At 56.4% G+C, this 16,756-nt stretch overlaps 2 protein-coding genes and 1 long non-coding RNA gene across 3 annotated transcripts; 1 reads left to right on the top strand and 2 right to left on the bottom strand.

Moving 5' to 3' along the window:
• Window positions 1-116: 116 nt before the first annotated feature.
• Window positions 117-2,793, bottom strand: LOC148220454 (uncharacterized). The gene is made up of 2 exons (XM_088155407.1): window positions 2,646-2,793; window positions 117-2,310 (listed from the first exon to the last, which is right to left on the bottom strand). Exons 1-2 carry the CDS (start codon window positions 2,658-2,660, stop codon window positions 1,324-1,326), a joined length of 1,002 nt encoding a protein of 333 aa, XP_088011533.1. The 5' UTR covers window positions 2,661-2,793; the 3' UTR covers window positions 117-1,323.
• A 193-nt stretch (window positions 2,794-2,986) lies between these two features.
• On the bottom strand, window positions 2,987-6,279 carry LOC148220455 (uncharacterized). The gene is made up of 3 exons (XM_088155408.1): window positions 5,266-6,279; window positions 4,082-4,466; window positions 2,987-3,569 (listed from the first exon to the last, which is right to left on the bottom strand). Exons 1-3 carry the CDS (start codon window positions 5,287-5,289, stop codon window positions 3,094-3,096), a joined length of 885 nt encoding a protein of 294 aa, XP_088011534.1. The 5' UTR covers window positions 5,290-6,279; the 3' UTR covers window positions 2,987-3,093.
• Window positions 6,280-10,065: 3,786 nt separating this feature from the next.
• LOC148220456 (uncharacterized) lies at window positions 10,066-14,798 on the top strand. Its single transcript, XR_015798789.1, has 2 exons — window positions 10,066-10,192; window positions 13,570-14,798. It is a non-coding gene; the product is annotated as an uncharacterized LOC148220456 (long non-coding RNA).
• The last annotated feature ends 1,958 nt before the right edge of the window (window positions 14,799-16,756 follow it).

The following is a 16,756-nucleotide window of genomic DNA, read 5'->3' on the forward strand; positions in this document are numbered from 1 at the left end:
TGTCCTCCCTGTCCCTCCCTGTCCCCTCCTCCCACCCCGGTGCTCCCCTCTGTCCACCCCCCATCCCCTCTCCATCCCCCTTGTCCTCTCCCGATTGCCAGAAACTAGTTTGGAAGTTTATTGCTTTTTTAGAAGTTTAATAAGGGATTAAAAAGATATATTTAAAAAATCAATCAACCAGCGCTAGGATGCCCTTGGTTTTTGGCCAAAAAGCACCTAAAGTTGGAAAGTGTGATCTATAAACAGTTTTTTACTTTTTAAAATTACTGATTTAATTACATTAATTACCGAATTAATATTCATGTGTGTTCATGCATTTTTCAGACATTCCTGTGAATTTTTGATATTTCAACAACTCTTCGGTTTGTTTTCTTTATGGTGTTAACTTTTCTGCATGACATCCTGCGAGATATTTTTATTTCTTCTTGTGTCTCTATCCTGTTGTTCCACATCCTCCAATAAAGCGTTAAAAAATTTTTAAAAATTATTCTACTGTTTTTTTGCTCTGCTTTTGTCACTGTTTTCACATCTCTTGGAGATGTGGGAACCAACAAAATTATTTCCTGCCATTCTTTCAGTCATATAGAAAAATTCTAAATATTTTGTGTTTTTGCTAAAGCCTACAATGTAATAAATTCATCACACCACTATTTCTATAAAACTATAGAAATTAAACTATATTAAACTATATTAACTGTATTAAACTATACAGTACATACTCGAGCTAATTTCTTTTTATACTAATGAACAGCTAATTAGAATTACACATTGAAATATATGCGAGTATTTATGGTCAATATCAGCACATGTAGGCCAATATGTAAATGAGAAAGTCAATATTGCATTGGAATTATTATTACAATCATTACTGGGTCCCCATTTTGGGGGATTTCCCATGGAATTCCCGGGATCTGGGGGGGCTTTCCGATGGAATTCCCGGGATTTTGGGGTTCCCGGGTCCCTTTCTTGGGGATTTCCCATGGAAGTCCCAGGATTTGAATGAGGTCCTGGAAAGGGGGGTCAGTCCTAGAAGGGGAAAAAAGGGTCCGAGAGGTGAAAAATGGGGAAAGGGGGGTCCTGAGGGGTTAATTGGGGTCCTGGAGGGGGAAATGGGGTCCTGGGGGGGATTTCCCTGTCCACCAGTGACACCAGTGACGTCACTCCAGGAATTCCCATCAGAATTTGGGCCAATTTTAATGCAAATTCCCAGAAAATTTCATAAATTTGGCTCAAACACCACACGGGGAGGGGTGGAGGGGACAAGTGATACCAGCGGTGTCCCCTGGTGATGTCACCATCTCAGATGACGTCACAGTGGTGACATCACTCTCCCCGCAGCAGCCTCGGAATGTCCTCGATCGCTTTTTGGCACCGCTCAGCCACCGTGCGGCCACCGGGGCCACCAGGGCCACTCGGGAGGAGCTTGAGGATGTTCCAAAGTGTCCCTTGCAGGTGACACGTGGCCAGGTCTGCGCTGGCCTCCCACAGTCGCTCGGCCTCAGCCACCTTGGCCACCAAAGCCTTGGGGACATCAGGGAACGCTTCTTTTGTCTCCACCAGGGTGGCCTCGATGTCCCTGACCTGGTGCCACAGCTCCCGGACCATCGCAGTGGCTTTGTCACACGTGGCCACCAAGTGCTCCAGTGGCCCCAGGGCCGCCTCTGCCCGCTGCCTCCTCTTGGTGGCCGCCTTGGCCTCGCTGGTGGCCACCAGAGAACTTTCCAAGTCCTTGATGGCCACCCTCGCCTCCTCAGCAGCATCCCCGACCTTCGCCTTGTACGCTTCCAATGCTGAGGCCCCCTCCTCCTTGTCCGTGGCCACTGGCAGCCGCCAGATCGTGGCCACCAGGTTGTCCCCGGTTTTTGTGCAGTGGGTGGCCTTGTCCTGCAGGTCCCCGGCCCGCGCGGTAGCAGTGGCCGTGGCAGTGGCCTCGGTGGTGGCCGCGTCCCTGCAGGCGTCACGGAGCTCTGTGGCCTCCCTGGCCCGCTGGGTCCAACTGTCCCTGAGTGCGGCCACTGAGGCCTGCCAGGTGCTGGCCGCAGTTGTCACATGGTCCCAGGTGGGCCCTGGGGTGTCCCCGAGGGCGGCCAGGGTCTCACCCAGGGAGGGGACATCATATTGGCCCAAGGAGGTGTCACCCTCGTGGCCCAGGGTGGCAATGAGGTGATCGATGAAAATCTCCAAGGCCTTGCACAGGGACTTTGGGGACACGGCCAGCAGCACGTCCCCGTCCGTCCCGGCCACGGTGGCCGCCAGGTCGCCCAGGGCGGCCACCACGGCCACCAGCGACTCCAGCAGGGATGGGGACAGCTGGGGAGGGGACAGGGGAGGTGATGGGGACCTTGTGGCACTTGTGGCCTCCTGGGGTCCCCTCTGTCCCCTCTCTGGAGGGCTCTGCTGTCCCCTCTGTCCCTTTGTCAACCCCTTGTCCCCTCGTACCCTCTGTCACCGCGTGCCACCCCCTCAGCCACCCCGTGCCAGTCCCGCTGTCCCCTCTGTCCCCCCCCCCCGTCCCCTCCTGCCACCCCGCGGTCCCCTCTGTCCCCCCCGTCCCCTTTGTAGGCCCCTGGTCCCCTCCCGCCAACCCCCTGTCTCTCCTGTCCCCCCCTGTCGCCTCCCGCCCCCCTGCGCCGGGATTGTCGCACCTCGCGGAGCTCCATGGCCTTGGGGACACTCTGGGGATGCGACACTCCGGGGGAATGCTGGCGGAGTGGGGGACACGGCCGGGAGACGCTCGGGGGACACGCGGGGACGCGGCGGTGCCGGAAGGGGGCATGGCGAGGTGACGTCACCGCCCCGCCCGGCCGGCCCGCGGAGACACGGCAAGGTCACCACTCAGTGACCCCTGCGTGTCCCCACATGGCCCCGGTGTCCCCCAATGTCCTGCTGGGGACCCTCGTGGGGGGACACTGGGGTCCTGTTGGTGACATTGTGGGGGACACACTGAGGTCACGTGGGGGCACTGCGGGGACATCGTGGTGACCCAAAACGGGACAGGGGACCTCAGGGTGGCCCCAGTGCCCCCAAGGCAAAGACATCGCCGTGTCCCCAAGGTCCCGAGTGTCCCTTGGGATGACAGCGCCATCCCCGTCCCTACCCCTGCCCCATCGCCGCGCCCTGGGCCGCCTCCTTCAGCTTTCGCATCACCTCCTCGTGTCCCTCCACCGATGTTTCCAAGGCCACCATGATGTTCCTGAGCTTCTGGGTAGCTCTGGGGAACCCCTGCGGCTGTGGCCCCCACCGTCTCACCGCCGTGTCCTGCCTGACAGCTTCCACCAATGTCCCCAGCCACTGTGTCACCTCCGCCAGCCGCACCAGGACATCTGTGGTGACCTTGCTGGTGGTCGTGGTGGCCTCGGCACTGGTCCTGGCCATCACCACCCGCTGGGCGCGGTCTCGCAGGCGCTGGGCCATGGCCCGGTGCTCACGAACAATGGTGTCCAGGTGTCGCCGTGATGTCGCCAAGCCCTGCAGGGCCACCTGGCAGGACACGGCCACCATGCCCAGGGCCAGTAGTAGGTGACTGTCCTCGGCCACCCCCAGCGCAGCGCGTGCCGAGTCCAGAGACACTGTGGGGACATGGGGACACCACACAGGTGGCACCGGGGACACAGCAGCAGGGCAACCAGCACAGTGTCACCTGAGTGGTGGCACCAGGGACACCCCAGAGCCACCAGCCCAGTGTCCCCAGGGCTGCCCCAGTGTCACCACCGCAGTGCCACCCATTCAATCCCAGTGCCACCAGCCCAGTGCTCCCAATTGTGTTCCAGTGCTCCCAGTCCCATCCCTGTATTACCATCCCAGTGTCACCATCCCAGTGTCACCATCCCAGTGTCACCAGTCCCCTCCCAATGTTCCCAGTCCCAGCCCAGTGCCACTGCCCCAGTGTCACCATACCAATGTCACCAGCCCAGTGTCACCAGTTCCCTCTCAGTGCTTCCAGTGCCAGCCCAGTGTCACCAGTTCCCTCCCAGTGTCCCCAGTTCCACCACAATGTCCCTATCCTGGGACAGGGGAAGGTGTCTACTGGTCTGTACTGGTCCATACTGCTCTATACTGGTCCATACTGATTTCTACTCACACACAATCCCGCACAGCACCATCAGCCCCACGGCCAGCCCATGCCCAGCCCGTAGCCAGCTCTGGCACTGCCGTGCCTGTTCCTCCTCCCGCTCCAGCGTTGCCGCTGTCGCCTCGGCCAGGTCCCCTTGGTGCCACAGCTCCCGCTCATCCTCGTCCCCCAGGGTCCCCCGGGCCACCGCTGGGGCCACCTCGGCCTTTCTGGCCTCTTTCAGCTCCTCCAGGGCCACTCGGGCCTGGTCCAGTGTGACCTTGGCTTCAGCCAGTGCCGCGGGGACAGTGCTCGGCGTCCTCAAGGCCTGGGCCAGGGCCACCAGGGCCACCATGGCTCGGTGCCACGCGGTGTCTGCCTGGGCCAGCTCGGGGGGGAGGGCAGGGAGGGACAGCTGGGGACAGGAATGAGGGTTTAGGGGGATGGGGGAGAGGTTAGGGGTATCCTGGGTGGGGTTTGGGGGGTTCTGGGAGGGTTTGGGGGTTCAGGAGAGGAGTTGAGGGTCCCGGGTGAGGTTTGGGGGGCCCTGGGTGGGGTTTGGGGGGTTTCAGGGGGAGGTTGACGGGTTAGGAGGAGGCATTGGGGGTCCCGGGTGAGGTCTGGGGGGTTCTGGGGAGCTTTTGAAGGGTCCCAGGTGAGCAGGGGACATCGAGGGGACACGGACCGGGGGGGCAGGGTGGCCACGGGATGTTAGAGGGGTCCCAGGCGAGGGTCCCAAGGGATTTGGGGCTTCCCAGGTGATAATTCCCAAGGATTTGGGGTTTTCCAGGTGAGGGTCCAGGGAGGTTTTGGGGTTCCCAGATATCTAGGTAAGATTTTGGGGGGTGTCCCAGGTGAGAATTCCCAAGGATTTGGGGTTTCCCAGGTGGCAATTCCCAAGGATTTGGGGTTTCCCAGTTGTCTCAGGTGCAGGTCCAGGGGGGTTTCGAGGTTCCCAGGTACACAGGTAAGATTCTGGGGGGGTCCCACCTGCATCTCCCCAGGAATTTAGGGGGTCCCACCTCCCTTTTCCCTCTCCCCGGCCCCTCTGGACTCCACAGACTCTGGAACTTTCCACTTCCCCTTTTCCCTCCCACGGCCCTGGAGGCTCCCAAACTTCCCCCAAACTACCCAAAATCCCCCCAAAAATCCCCCCCAGCCCCCCCGAGGCAGTGACCCCGTGACCCCAGTGACCGGGATTTTGGGGTTCCCACCTGGTGCTCCATCCTGGTACCCATCCAGAGGCTCTGTCCAGAGCTGTGTGGGACGAGGGTGTCGAGGTTCGCAGGAGGGAGGGCCCTGATCCTCCCCCAAGGGGCAGAATCAGCCTTGCCAGGACCTCAGTGACTCTTTTGGGGTGGGGTTTAACCCCTTGGGGCCTGGATTCTCCCCCAAGGGGCAGAATCAGCCCTGCCAGGACCTCGGTGGCCCTTTTGGGGTAGGATTTAACCACTCGGGGCCTGGACTGATCCCTCAGGGATCTGTTTACACTGCCAGGACCCCACTGACTTCCTCAGGGCCTGGATTGATCCCTCAGGGCTCTGATTTACCCTGCCAGGACCTAGGTGACCCCCTCAGAGCCTGAACTGATCACTCAGGGCTCTGTTTCCCCTGCCAGGACCCTGATTTGGAATCGATTTTCAGGAATGTTTTTGGGGATCCAGCAGGATTTGGGGTCTGAGATTTGGGATTTTTGGAGGATCCAGCATTGGAGATCACTTAGGATTGAATTTGGGGCATCCAGCAGGATTTGGGATTTGAGACCATTTAGGGTCTGGGACTCTTTGGGATCCAGGATTTGGAATTTGGGACCATTTAAGATTCGATTTGAGGGATCCAGAAGCATTTTTATTTGGGATCCAGTAAGATTTGAGATAATTTAGGATTGGGTTTTGGGGATCCAGCAGCATTTGGGACCTGGGACTTTTTGGGATGCAGGATTTAGGATTTGAGATCATTTGGGATCATTTATTGGGATCCAGCAAGATTTGGGATCATTTGGGGTAATTTTGGGATTGGATGTGATCCAGGATTTGGGATCTGGAATTTAGGATTCCTTGGGATCCAGGATTTGGGACTATTCCTTGGGATCCAGCGGGATTTGGGATCATTTGGGATTATTCCTTGGGATTCAGCAGGATTTGGAATCATTTGGGACCCCTGGTGTCCTGAAACCCCCCCGATGTTCCCAAGGGGTCCCATTTTAGCCCCCATTGGTGGCCCCGCCTTTTCCCATGCCCTCATTAATGGCCCCGCCCCTTTTCCCACGCCCCATTGGTGGCCCCGCCCCTTTTACGTCTCCATTGATGGCCCTGCCCCTTTCCCGCGCCCCATTCCTTTCCCACTCAGGCACCGCCCAGTTTCGTTTCCCGCTAGGCCCCGCCCCCTTTCCCCCGCCCCTTCTTTTCGTGCGCCCTTTATCCTGCCCCACCCAGGCCACCCCTCTCCATTGGCAGTCGCTCACGAGGCCACGCCCATTCCCCCACTCTCCATTAATTATCTCCGGCGCCCCCAATCCCGCTCCCTCCCGGCCCCCGCCGCTCGCCATTGGCCGTCCCGCTATGCCCCGCCCCTCACTGGGCGTGGCTACAGGACGGATCGGCGTTTATTGCAAGGTTCCGAGCAGCGGCGGCCCCGGGGGGTGGAGCTAGCCAGGTCACGGCGGGGCCCAACGCAGGGGGGAGGGGCTGGGGGTTACCGAGGGGAGGTTCGATCAATTGGGAGGGGGGGGCCGGGAAGTGCTGCGGGGGGAGTAGGGGAGGGGCGGTGAGGGTGGTGGGGGGTCCCATGGATGGGGAGGTTACCATGGATTGAGGGGGGGGTCCCAGGAATGGGGGATGGGCAGTGAGTGTGGGGCTGTCCCATGGATTTTGGGGTCCTGGTGACTGGGGGGGCGCGGTGAGGGGGGGGAGGGGTTCCATGGATGGGGAGGGACGGTGAGTGTGGGAGGGGGTCCCATCGATTGGGGGAGAGGCAGTGAGTGAGGGGGGATTCCTGGCGCGCTGTGGGGTCCCAAGGAGCTAGGGGGGTCCCAGCGCTTTGGGGGCGTCGGTGAACGAGGGGGGGGCAGTGAATAGGGGGAGCCCCGGTAAATTGGGGGGGTCCCAGGTGGGGAGGGGGACAGGAATGAGCCGCAAGGGGACCCCTCGTGCCCCCCCAAAGCACGGCGCCCCCCAGTCCCGCTCCAGTTCCGGGGGGAATCGAAGGGGAGGGGCCGAACCCCCGGGATGGGTTAGGGTCGGGGCACAAAGAGGGGTCTGAGCCCGGTGCACGGGAGGGCGAGGGTCGGTACACGAGAAGGGTTCCGGTCCCGGTGCCCGGGGAGGGCCTCGGTGTTCGAGGGGGGGTCCAGTCCCAGACCCAGTGCACGAGGGGGGATCCTGGGGTTCGAAGGGGGGTCCAGTCCCGGTGCCCGGGGTGGGGTCCCGGTACAGAGTGAGGGGAGGTCAATGCACGGGAGAGTCCAGTCCCGGTGCTGGTGCACGAGGGAGGGGCGGTGCCCGAAGGGGCGTCCCAGTGCTCGATGATTTGTGAGGGGGTGTCCAGTGGTCCCGGTGCATGACCGGGAGGTCCCGGTGATTCGTGGAGGGGTCTCCGGTGATCCCGGTGCACGATGCGGGGGTGTCAATGCTTGAAGGGGGGCATCTCGGTGCCCGGTGACTGCGCTGAGTGACTGTGGGGGGTCACCGGTGGTCCCGGTGCGCAGGGAGGGGAGCGGCGATTCCTCAGGAGAGTAGGGGAGGGGAGGGGTTCGATAGTGCCGGTGCACGAGCGGGGGGGAGAGGAAACTCGAGGGTCCTGAGGGGGTCCCTCTGCACGAGAACGGTTAAATTCGGGGGTCCTGGTGTGCGACACAGAGAGAGACCCCGGTAACACTGGGGACCCTGGCACGGGGCTGGTGACACCGAGGGGCTCGGGGTGGCACAGAGACCCCCCCCCAGATTCTCTGGTACAAGGTGACAATCGCGGGGTTCTCGGTGACACAAGGAGCTGGTGGCACTCGAGGGGCTTCTGATGGCACAAGGAGCTAGGGGCACTTGAGGGGCTCTTGGTGACACAGGGCTCTCGGTGACACGAAGAAACCCCCCCGTTCCTCCTGGTGGCACTGAGGAGCTCCTGGTGACACTCGCGGGCCTCTCAGTGAACCGAGGAGCCCCCAAATTCCTTTAGGTGAGAGGAGGGCCCCCAAATTCCTCTCGGTGGCACGAGGAGATGGTGACAAGAAGAGCCCCCAAATTCCTCTTGTGAAACGAACCCCCCCCCCAATTCCTCTGGATGACACAAGGAGACCTCCAAATTCCTCTGGGTGACACGAGGAGCCCCCAAATTCCTCTGGGTGACACAAAGAGATGGTGGCACGAGGAGCCCTTGCACAGGGACCCCAAAATCTTCTCACGGGGACCCCAAATCCTATCACGACCACCCTCTTTCCGCGAGGGTGGGCTCGTGCTGGGGGGGAGGGGGGTCCGGCGCGAGGATTTCGGGGGGGTTCGCGGGAGGAATTTTGGGGGTCCTCGTGCAAAGGGCTCCTCGCACGGGACTCCTCTCCCCTCCCAGCGCGAGCCGCCCCTCGCCCTCCTCCTCACCCCGGGGGTCTCCGGGTGATCCCGCTCCTTGCCCTCCCCTTTTCCCCTTTTCCTCCAGGACTGGAAAGGTCGGAGGGACTGAAGGGGGGGTGCAGGTGCGTTTTTTTTTTTTCCGGGGGGGTCCCGGCGGCCCCCAGGGCGGGGTCAGTGCTCAGCAGCGGGGCCGCGCCGCTCGCACCCGTTGGCCGAGATCGGGGGGGGCGGGGGCGGCCCGGGGACTCCCCCGGGCCCCCAAAGCACACCCCGGTCTGCTGGTTTGGTCCTGTGCTACCAGCGCTGATTTTTCTCCTATTCAGTCTTTTCCTGTATTGTAGGAATCTCCGCTTAGGGACGGTCGGGACAAACTCAGGCGCTCCTTTTATTCTGGTCTTAAAGTTTGCAGTTTATTTCGTAGGGCGTGGTATATATAAGGCCCTGCTAGGAACTGCAGCCGCAGCTCAGAGCAGGGCGGAGAGAGGGATAGAGTGAGAGTAAAAGAAGAAAACTTAAGAGAGCTTAAGAAAGTAAGAACAAAAAGAGTAAGAGCATAAGAGAGAGATTTTCCCCTTTACAATACATTAAATCTTCTTCTATGTTGAATATTCTAATTTCCACTAACCAATCTAATACAAGATACAAATTTTCTAACATTTGCATGCAACCTATAGGAATCACTATATTACCATGTTTTACTGCTTTTCTTATCTCTAAATTTTATCTGGGACCCTTCCTGCCATGCCTCTTGCTTCTTGGTATTTGCAGCATCTAACATTATCTAAACAAAGGGGCCTTCAGGCATTCAGTTGCTTTCAGCCACACAGTCGAAAATTGCTCTCATTTCTATTTCGCTTATATTTTCCATATTCTCAAAGTCTTTTGCTAGGCACTCGTATTTATAAGGTTTCCCTAATTCATCCTTCCCAACACTGTATTTTTTTTTGCTAAGGTTTAATAAACCTTTAAAATTTTAAAAAGTGAACGTCGTTTCTCACACCCTGTACTGCCGAGGTAGGAGGTGCAGCTGGAAGGAGGGAGGGGTGGAGGAAAGCCGGATTTAAGGGTCTTCATTTACTTCTCACTATCCTGCTTTGAGTTTTTGGAGTTTTCTGCCAGAAATCTCTCCCCTCTCCCACTCATCCACAGGGGTTTGGGGCAGTTTTCCTTTTTGGGGGAAATCAAAGCCATGCACTGAGGCTCCTAATTAGGGGGTAGGAGAAGTGAGGTTCCAGGGCTTCCCGCTGAGCCGGAGCCAGCGAACACGCAGGGCTGGGAAAGGCGTGCCGGGAGCTGCGGAAAACCTTGTTTGTGTTTCCAGGCCAATGGCGGCTCGGGCCCGGGCCCGTTCCAGGGCTGTTCCTCATCTCCGCCTTTGCCCTCACACAGCCCGGGGGGCCCTGAGAGCGCGGGCCGAGGTTGGGCCGTGTGCAGAGCCCGCCCCTCGCTGCCATTGGCTGATTGTGCCGTAACTCCTGGTTCTCGCGCGCTGATTGGGCAGAGCAGCAAAGGCGCCATTGTGGCAGCGTCTGTGAGGACCCGCGAGTGGTGGCGGCGGAGCTCGGAGGCGGCCCCAGCGCAGGTGGGAGCCGCGCTCGGTTCTGCGGGGGCTCGGAGCTCGCTGCGGGCCGAGGGGGCGGCAGGGGGCTCTGACGGGTTGGTTGTGCCGGTCCCGGCCCGTGTTGGCGCTGGGCTGAGGGCGCTGCGGGAGCGGCTGGGGCCTCGGCAGGAGCCGGTGCCGGAGCAGCGCTGGCTCGTCCCGATGCCTGTGGGTAGCACAGAGGTGGCTTCCCTGTGCCCGGGGCTGTGCGGGAGAATTCCCGTGGCCAGAGGTTTGTGTGCCCAAAGGAGACAGAGGAGTCCTGTAAAAGTGACTTTCTTAATGAACAAAGGGAGAGGCCATGCCGCATTTGCCATGCGGTCTCTCCAGTTATAGTACGCAGCCTCCTTTTTATACTCATTTTCCCGACCGCATCTCCGTCTCACTTTCCCCACTGGCTGAGGTACTTGGAAAGTTCAGACTTCCCGATCCGCCTACTGCGTGTCCCTCTTAATATGCACCCCTCCTTTTGTAGAACATCCGATATTCCCGGCTGTGTTAAGTGTTTCTCCTTCTCGAAGTTCAGGAATGGAGTAGGATCTTGGCTGAGCAGCAATCCGTGTCACTAACATTTCTTGAAACTGATATTTTTTCCCTTTACTTCCTCATTGTCTTGGTTTGAAAGACAGGTATTTTCTAAGGAAAGGCGAGAACCCCTTTTCTGAGATGCAGAGTGCAACCCCCTCCCTTCTAATTATTATAGTTTCAAATCAGAGGCCTTCAGGCAGAAGATATGGGGATAGGAATAACAGTTCTTTACTGATACCTAACAAGGCAAAATAGCAGAAACAACAGCAGCTATAAAAATTGACAACAAAACAGAACAGTATAACTCAGTTCCAGTCCCTTTGGCCAAAGCCCTCTCTCCTTGCGCTGTTACCAGTGCTGGGGTCAGGGCAGGTCCCGCGCAGTTGAAGAGGGCTGGAGTGATGGCAGCGGCGGCCCAGGGGTGAGAGGGCTGAAGGACCTACTCGCCCCTCACGGTGTCGGTCGTGGTGCTCAGCAGAGTGCCCGGAGGTAGTAGGATGAGGCGGGAAAACACCGAGCGATGTCTGGCGGCAGGGAACGTGGCTCCCAGCGCTGGGATAGCGGGGAGGACGGTAGATAGGAGCCTCTGCCGTCTTCCTTCCACTCCACCACGAGCGAGAGGGAGAGAGCCCAGGCCCCTGTCCCACCTTTCCTTTTCCGATCTCCCCCTATCCCCTACCCCTCTTTGAGAGAAAACTACTGCTACTAAGGTGTTGCCACAAATACTTAGCATAACAATGGGGAAAATTCCACAGAAAGAAAAGGGAACAATTCAACCCCCAACATTCATGTACAAGTCCCTGGCCATATCTCCACACACGTTCATCTTAATCCTTTAAATCTCGCCTCTTCTCATTTTCTCGATAATTATCTTTACAAACGTTTAATTATTATTGACTCAGTCTCTTTTCCTGGATCCTCTTTGGTTTTGGCATTATTCTCAGTGACTTCATTGCCTGTCCTTTTGTAGCCGTTTCTGGATCAGGAGGCCTGGCTGCCACCTGCATCCCCTTGCTCACCTGCTGAATGAGCTGCGCTCAGCAAGGTGTCGTGCATGGTAAAAAGATGAGAGTTGCTGCAGCACATCAGAGGAGGAACAACATTCATTTAACGCATAGTCTGCTAGGGAACCACGAAAACGTGTACCATTCCCATCCTTTCTACAGTTGGACTGGTACATGAGCTAATTTCTTATTTCCATTGTTATGTGTTTCACCACTTTTCAGTTGACATCTATTTGCAAACAGCAATTTGAGTAATTTAATTTTCCAATTTCCAACAAACTCCTCTTCCTTCTGCTAATACATAATCTGATCCCATCCCGTAGTGAAATGTCTTATTCCTCATTCCTGTGGATTGGTCGGCAGGAGGGTCAGGAGCTGGAGCTGTCTGGTTGATTACTATTTCGAGGACTGATAATATATTCTTGAGTATATAAAAATAACAATAGCAGCAATAATAATAATAGTATGACTATTAATCATAATAGTAATAATGATGATAATAATATTTAGTTTTTAAACCTCATTGTGCCACTCAAATTATGGATGTATTTTCTGTCTCCTGATATCAATTCATTAGGGATCCCAAGGGCTGGTCCATGGTGTTGTAGGATTTGTTCTGGTGTCTGTTCATCTTTTTCCCGTTTTTGGGTGCTCCCTCCATCCAGGGCTGCATCAATTGACCACTTTTATCTTATTAAATCATCAAATACTTGGATTCCCAACTGATTTCTCTGGACTAGCAAAAACACCTCAGTACTCTAATACACCCTATATAACCTAGACAGTGACAGCACATGTTGGAGTGGGGAGAGGGAAGAGTCCCCCCCACTTTTTTTAGTAAAATTTTCACAACATTCTCCGTCTGCTGTTTCGCTTTGCCACTTAACCAATTTCTATTACAGTCAGATATCCTGACTATGGGCTCTGCCTTTAGTTGTGCGAATTCCATCTGTGCAAGCAGGCAGAGCTTGGGGTGAGGGACAGAGGGAATCAGCGAAATTCCCCCCCTCAGGCAAGAAGTCCCTGGTACATTGTCCTAATTTTTCTCCAGCAATGTTAATTTGCATTTCTAAAGCTCCAAAGCTCCTCTCCTGGCTGCCTGGAATCCATGCATCCATCCACTCATATGTGGCCCCCCCACAATCTGCTTTTTTTTCTTATTAACAGTATTCTATTAACTGTTTATGTGTTAAAGTGTTGCCTTTAAAGCTCTTCTGGTTTTGCAAAATCCATCCTAAGGTGAACATCGAAAAACCCATACCAAAATTTTGCCATCACGAAGAGCCACCAAGAAATACACACAAAAAATTCCAGTGCAAATGATCAAACAATGTACATGGGAGGAAAAGGTGGGACTGTGCAGGAGAAGGAGGAAGAGGAGTGTGAGGAAGAGTAGGGACACAGGGGGAGGAGGAGGAAGAGCAGAAATGGGAAGCAGCGCAAGGTTCCACCCTTCCCTGTATGTACAGCCTCTCCCCAGGCCCAAGAGTGTTGTCCACATCACATTTAGCTGGTGACCAGAGAGGGGGATCCATAATTTTCACAGGGGTGAATCTTGGTGTTTGTGAGCTTTATTGGGCTAGATGTTGGTGCTTTGATTTTTTGCAGGGGCTCAGTCTTTATATTTTGGAGGGGGTTTTGGCTGAATCTATGGTTTTGGTGGGTTTTTGATCTGTGTCGTGATGTTTGGAGGATTTTTGGGCTGAATCTTGGTGTTTGGGAGGTTCTTGAAGAGACAAGATGCTCAATGTCTTCCTGAGTTGCACTTGGGCAAGGAGGAACCCTCAGCCCAAGGCTCTCTCCTCTTGTTTTTTTTCCCCAAACCAGGAATTTTCATTCCCCAGGTGTGTGGGGATGGAGGAGGCAGAAAAGCCCCGGAGATCTCTCACAAGGAGGGGCTGCAAACCCAGCCCAGGGAGCTGGGAGGAGGAAAGACCCTCCCTGAGCTGGGAAGGCGGCCGGAGATCCAGGCAGAGCTCAGAGCTGGTGGAGAAACCTCATGGAGGGGAGAAGCCCCACAAGTGCTTGGAATGTGGGAAGGGTTTCAGCTACAGATCCGAGCTGATCCGGCACCAAAGGATCCACACTGGGGAACGGCCCTGTGAGTGTGGGGAATGTGGGAAGAGCTTCAGCGACAGCTCTGTCGTGATCCAGCACCATGTTATCCACACCGGGGAAAAGCCCTATGAGTGTGGAAAATGTGGGAGGAGCTTCAGCAGCAGCTCCGAACTGCTGAGGCACCAGGTGATCCACACAGGGACCAGCCGTACACCTGCTTGGAATGTGGGAAGAGCTTTGGGTGGGTGTCCTACCTGAGAAACCACCAGCACATCCACACGGGGGAGAGGCCCTATGAGTGTCCTGAGTGTGGGAAGAGCTTCTCAAAGAGCTCTCATTTGACCCGACACCAATGGAGACTCCACTAAGGGAAGCCCTGTGAGTGCCCCAAGTGTGGGAAGAGCTTCGTGCTCTGCTCCAGCTCCATCCCCCATGGGAGGATCGGTGTTGGATGATCCCCATTGACCCCCATTGGGCACAGCCCTGGTGATCCGTGGTCCTGGTGATCCGTGTTGGGAAGACACCTGGCTGGGACTCCGCATCATCCTGCCTCCTTGTGGGCACCTGGATGAACACAGGGACAGGAAGATTTATTGGGACCCAAACTGACCTTGGGAATTCCTTGGGGAGAGCAGATTTTTTTACTTTCAACCCCAGAAAATCTTCTGTATTCAGTCCTATCTTCTGGTGGCATCCAGGAATACTGAATGGTCTTGGAGGTCCTTTCCAACCTCAGTGATCTCACAATTTTGATTTCCTATTACTAAAGGGTGTCTTCTGCAACAAACTGGTGATAGAGTTGGGCAAAGACCAAGATTTTGGAAACAATGGGGTGGAAACACCTCCAGAAAAGGTTCTCCCCTCCCACCCAAGCACATGGATCCTCAGCCAGCATGGACACAGAAATCCTTTTCTTTGGGCCTTGATTTGCTTTTCATTTTTCTTCATCCCTTTAATGCATCCAACCTTGGGGTGAAAATAAAGACACTGAACTGAGACATGGGTGGGGACATGGGGGGACAAAGACATGGTGGGGACACAGACCTGGAGAGTGACATGGAGACACGTGGACATGGAGGGGGACATGAACATGGAGGAGGATGTGGCCATTCATGTGGACGTGGGGAGACTTGGGCATGGATGGAGATGTAGGGGATAGTGACAGGGATGGAAACATGGAGGGGACACAGCCATGGGTGAGGATATGGTGGGACATGGCCAGTGACATGTGGGGACACGGCCACAGTCAGTGCCATGGGGGGAACTTGCAGGGGCTGTGGGGGATGCTGGCTTGGAGGGAATTGAGGGTTCCTGGCAGGGACTTGGGGCTTGCTGAGGCCTTTGGGGACCCCAGGCCAAGCGGCTCCGGCTGCGCTGGGAGACCCTGGCGGAGGTTCTGGGGGAGCTGCTCAAGGATCCCCTGCCCTGGAGCCCCAGCCGGGCATTGGGCTCCTGGAAGGGAATGAACGTCCTTGTCCCCAGCAGGGAAATCCCAGCACCCCCAGGGTGTTGGGGGGCAGCTGAGAGGCCACAACAGGGAGAGGAAAGCCAGTGAGAGCTGTCCTCCTCTGAAACTGCACTCCAAAAATCCCAAAACTCGGGGATTGCACCAGAAAGAAGCTTTCAAGAGGTGCCTGAATGGAGGGAAAGGGGGATGGGATCCCTAGAGGTAGCAGGACAGGCTTGGAAGCCTCAAAAAACAGGCATGAGGGATGGGAGTGTTTGACTGGGGGGCAGTGGGAAAGGGGTGGAAGAGCAGGGGAAAAGAGGGGGCTGGTACCCCTAAAGAGTTGGGGAGGGATATGAGACCCCCAAATTGCATTGAGAGAGGTTCCACTTCTCCTCCTTTCTAGTCCTGCCTCCTTTCCGGTCCTTTTCTTGCTCTTTCCTCAGCCCTCCTCCTCCTCCATCCCTTCTCCTGCTCCCCATGGGCCCAGCACCCACCCTTGGGGTCCCCATTTTCCCAACACCATCTCATCCTGCAGGAGGAGCCTGGATGGATCCCAGGCAGTTCAGGCTGGGGCAGCGCTGAGCTCTTGGCCTGGTCTGGGCCTCCCCCATGTGCCCCCTCCCCAAATTCCCCTTGGGACTCAGGGGGTTTCTGGCACCTTTGTGTTTTGTGTGGTGCCATGTTGGGGTTCAGGGTTACCCCCAAGTCCCCCCAGAGTGGGGTGAGAAGGGGGGGACACGACCTTTCCTGGTGGTCCCCATTCCCGATCCATAACAGGGCCCGTTCTGCCCTACCGCCAACCATGACTCCCCCTTCGGGGTCCCTCCAAGTCTTTCCCCACTGGCCCCCAATAAACAGGACCATGCGAACTGGGAAGCTTTATTGGGAATACTGGGAGCAGCTGTTCGGGGGCAGAGTGACACCAGGCTGGGGGTCCCCGGGGGGAGCACACACGTTCACCCGCGTCCCGCTGGCCCCCAGATAGGTGAGCTCCCAGCACCACCAGTAGCACCAGTAGGGCCCCAGCTCCTCCGACACGCCCCATGCCCAGCGCCAGGCAGTGCCGCCAGCCCCAAAGTAGCCGTGCTGTGCCCTGGGTGGGTCCCCGCGGCCCTGCCCCACGCGGCACTGGGAGCACCAGTCCGGACCAGTTCGAAGCGTGGGCGGGCAGCATCAGAACCCACGGGAGTGAGTCCACCACAAGCCCTTTAGAACCCCCGAAATTGGTGGAAAGCATCAGGATTCTCCCAAAAAAGGGGTCACATCTACCCATAAACTAACCGAGAAATATCCCAAAGCCGTTTATAACCCCTTAAAAGTGGCAGAAAGCAGCAGGATCTTCCCTAATATGGGCCCCATTTCAATGTCAGAGCGTGTTGGAGTGTCTAAAATAGAAGCCTCTAAGTCCCTTAGAGAGAGAGAAGAATGCAGGGTTTGAATTAAAGCCTTTAGAAAAATTAAAATATATTAAGCTACACAGACATGAAGTAGAAGTGTAAGTTTTAG

Source organism: Sturnus vulgaris, chromosome 38, assembly GCF_052056855.1.
Source record: "Sturnus vulgaris isolate bStuVul1 chromosome 38, bStuVul1.hap1, whole genome shotgun sequence".
In the NCBI taxonomy this organism is placed as follows: Eukaryota; Metazoa; Chordata; class Aves; order Passeriformes; family Sturnidae; genus Sturnus; species Sturnus vulgaris.

Excerpts from the sequence above, each read along its gene's own strand:
- LOC148220455 (XM_088155408.1), bottom strand. The coding sequence starts at position 5,289 with ATGGGTACCAGGATGGAGCACCAG. Across the intron at positions 4,467-5,265 it reads GTACCAGGATGGAGCACCAG|CTGTCCCTCCCTGCCCTCCC; the intron begins GTGGGAACCCCA and ends TCCTGTCCCCAG. Across the intron at positions 3,570-4,081 it reads GGTGCTGTGCGGGATTGTGT|TGTCTCTGGACTCGGCACGC; the intron begins GTGAGTAGAAAT and ends ATGTCCCCACAG.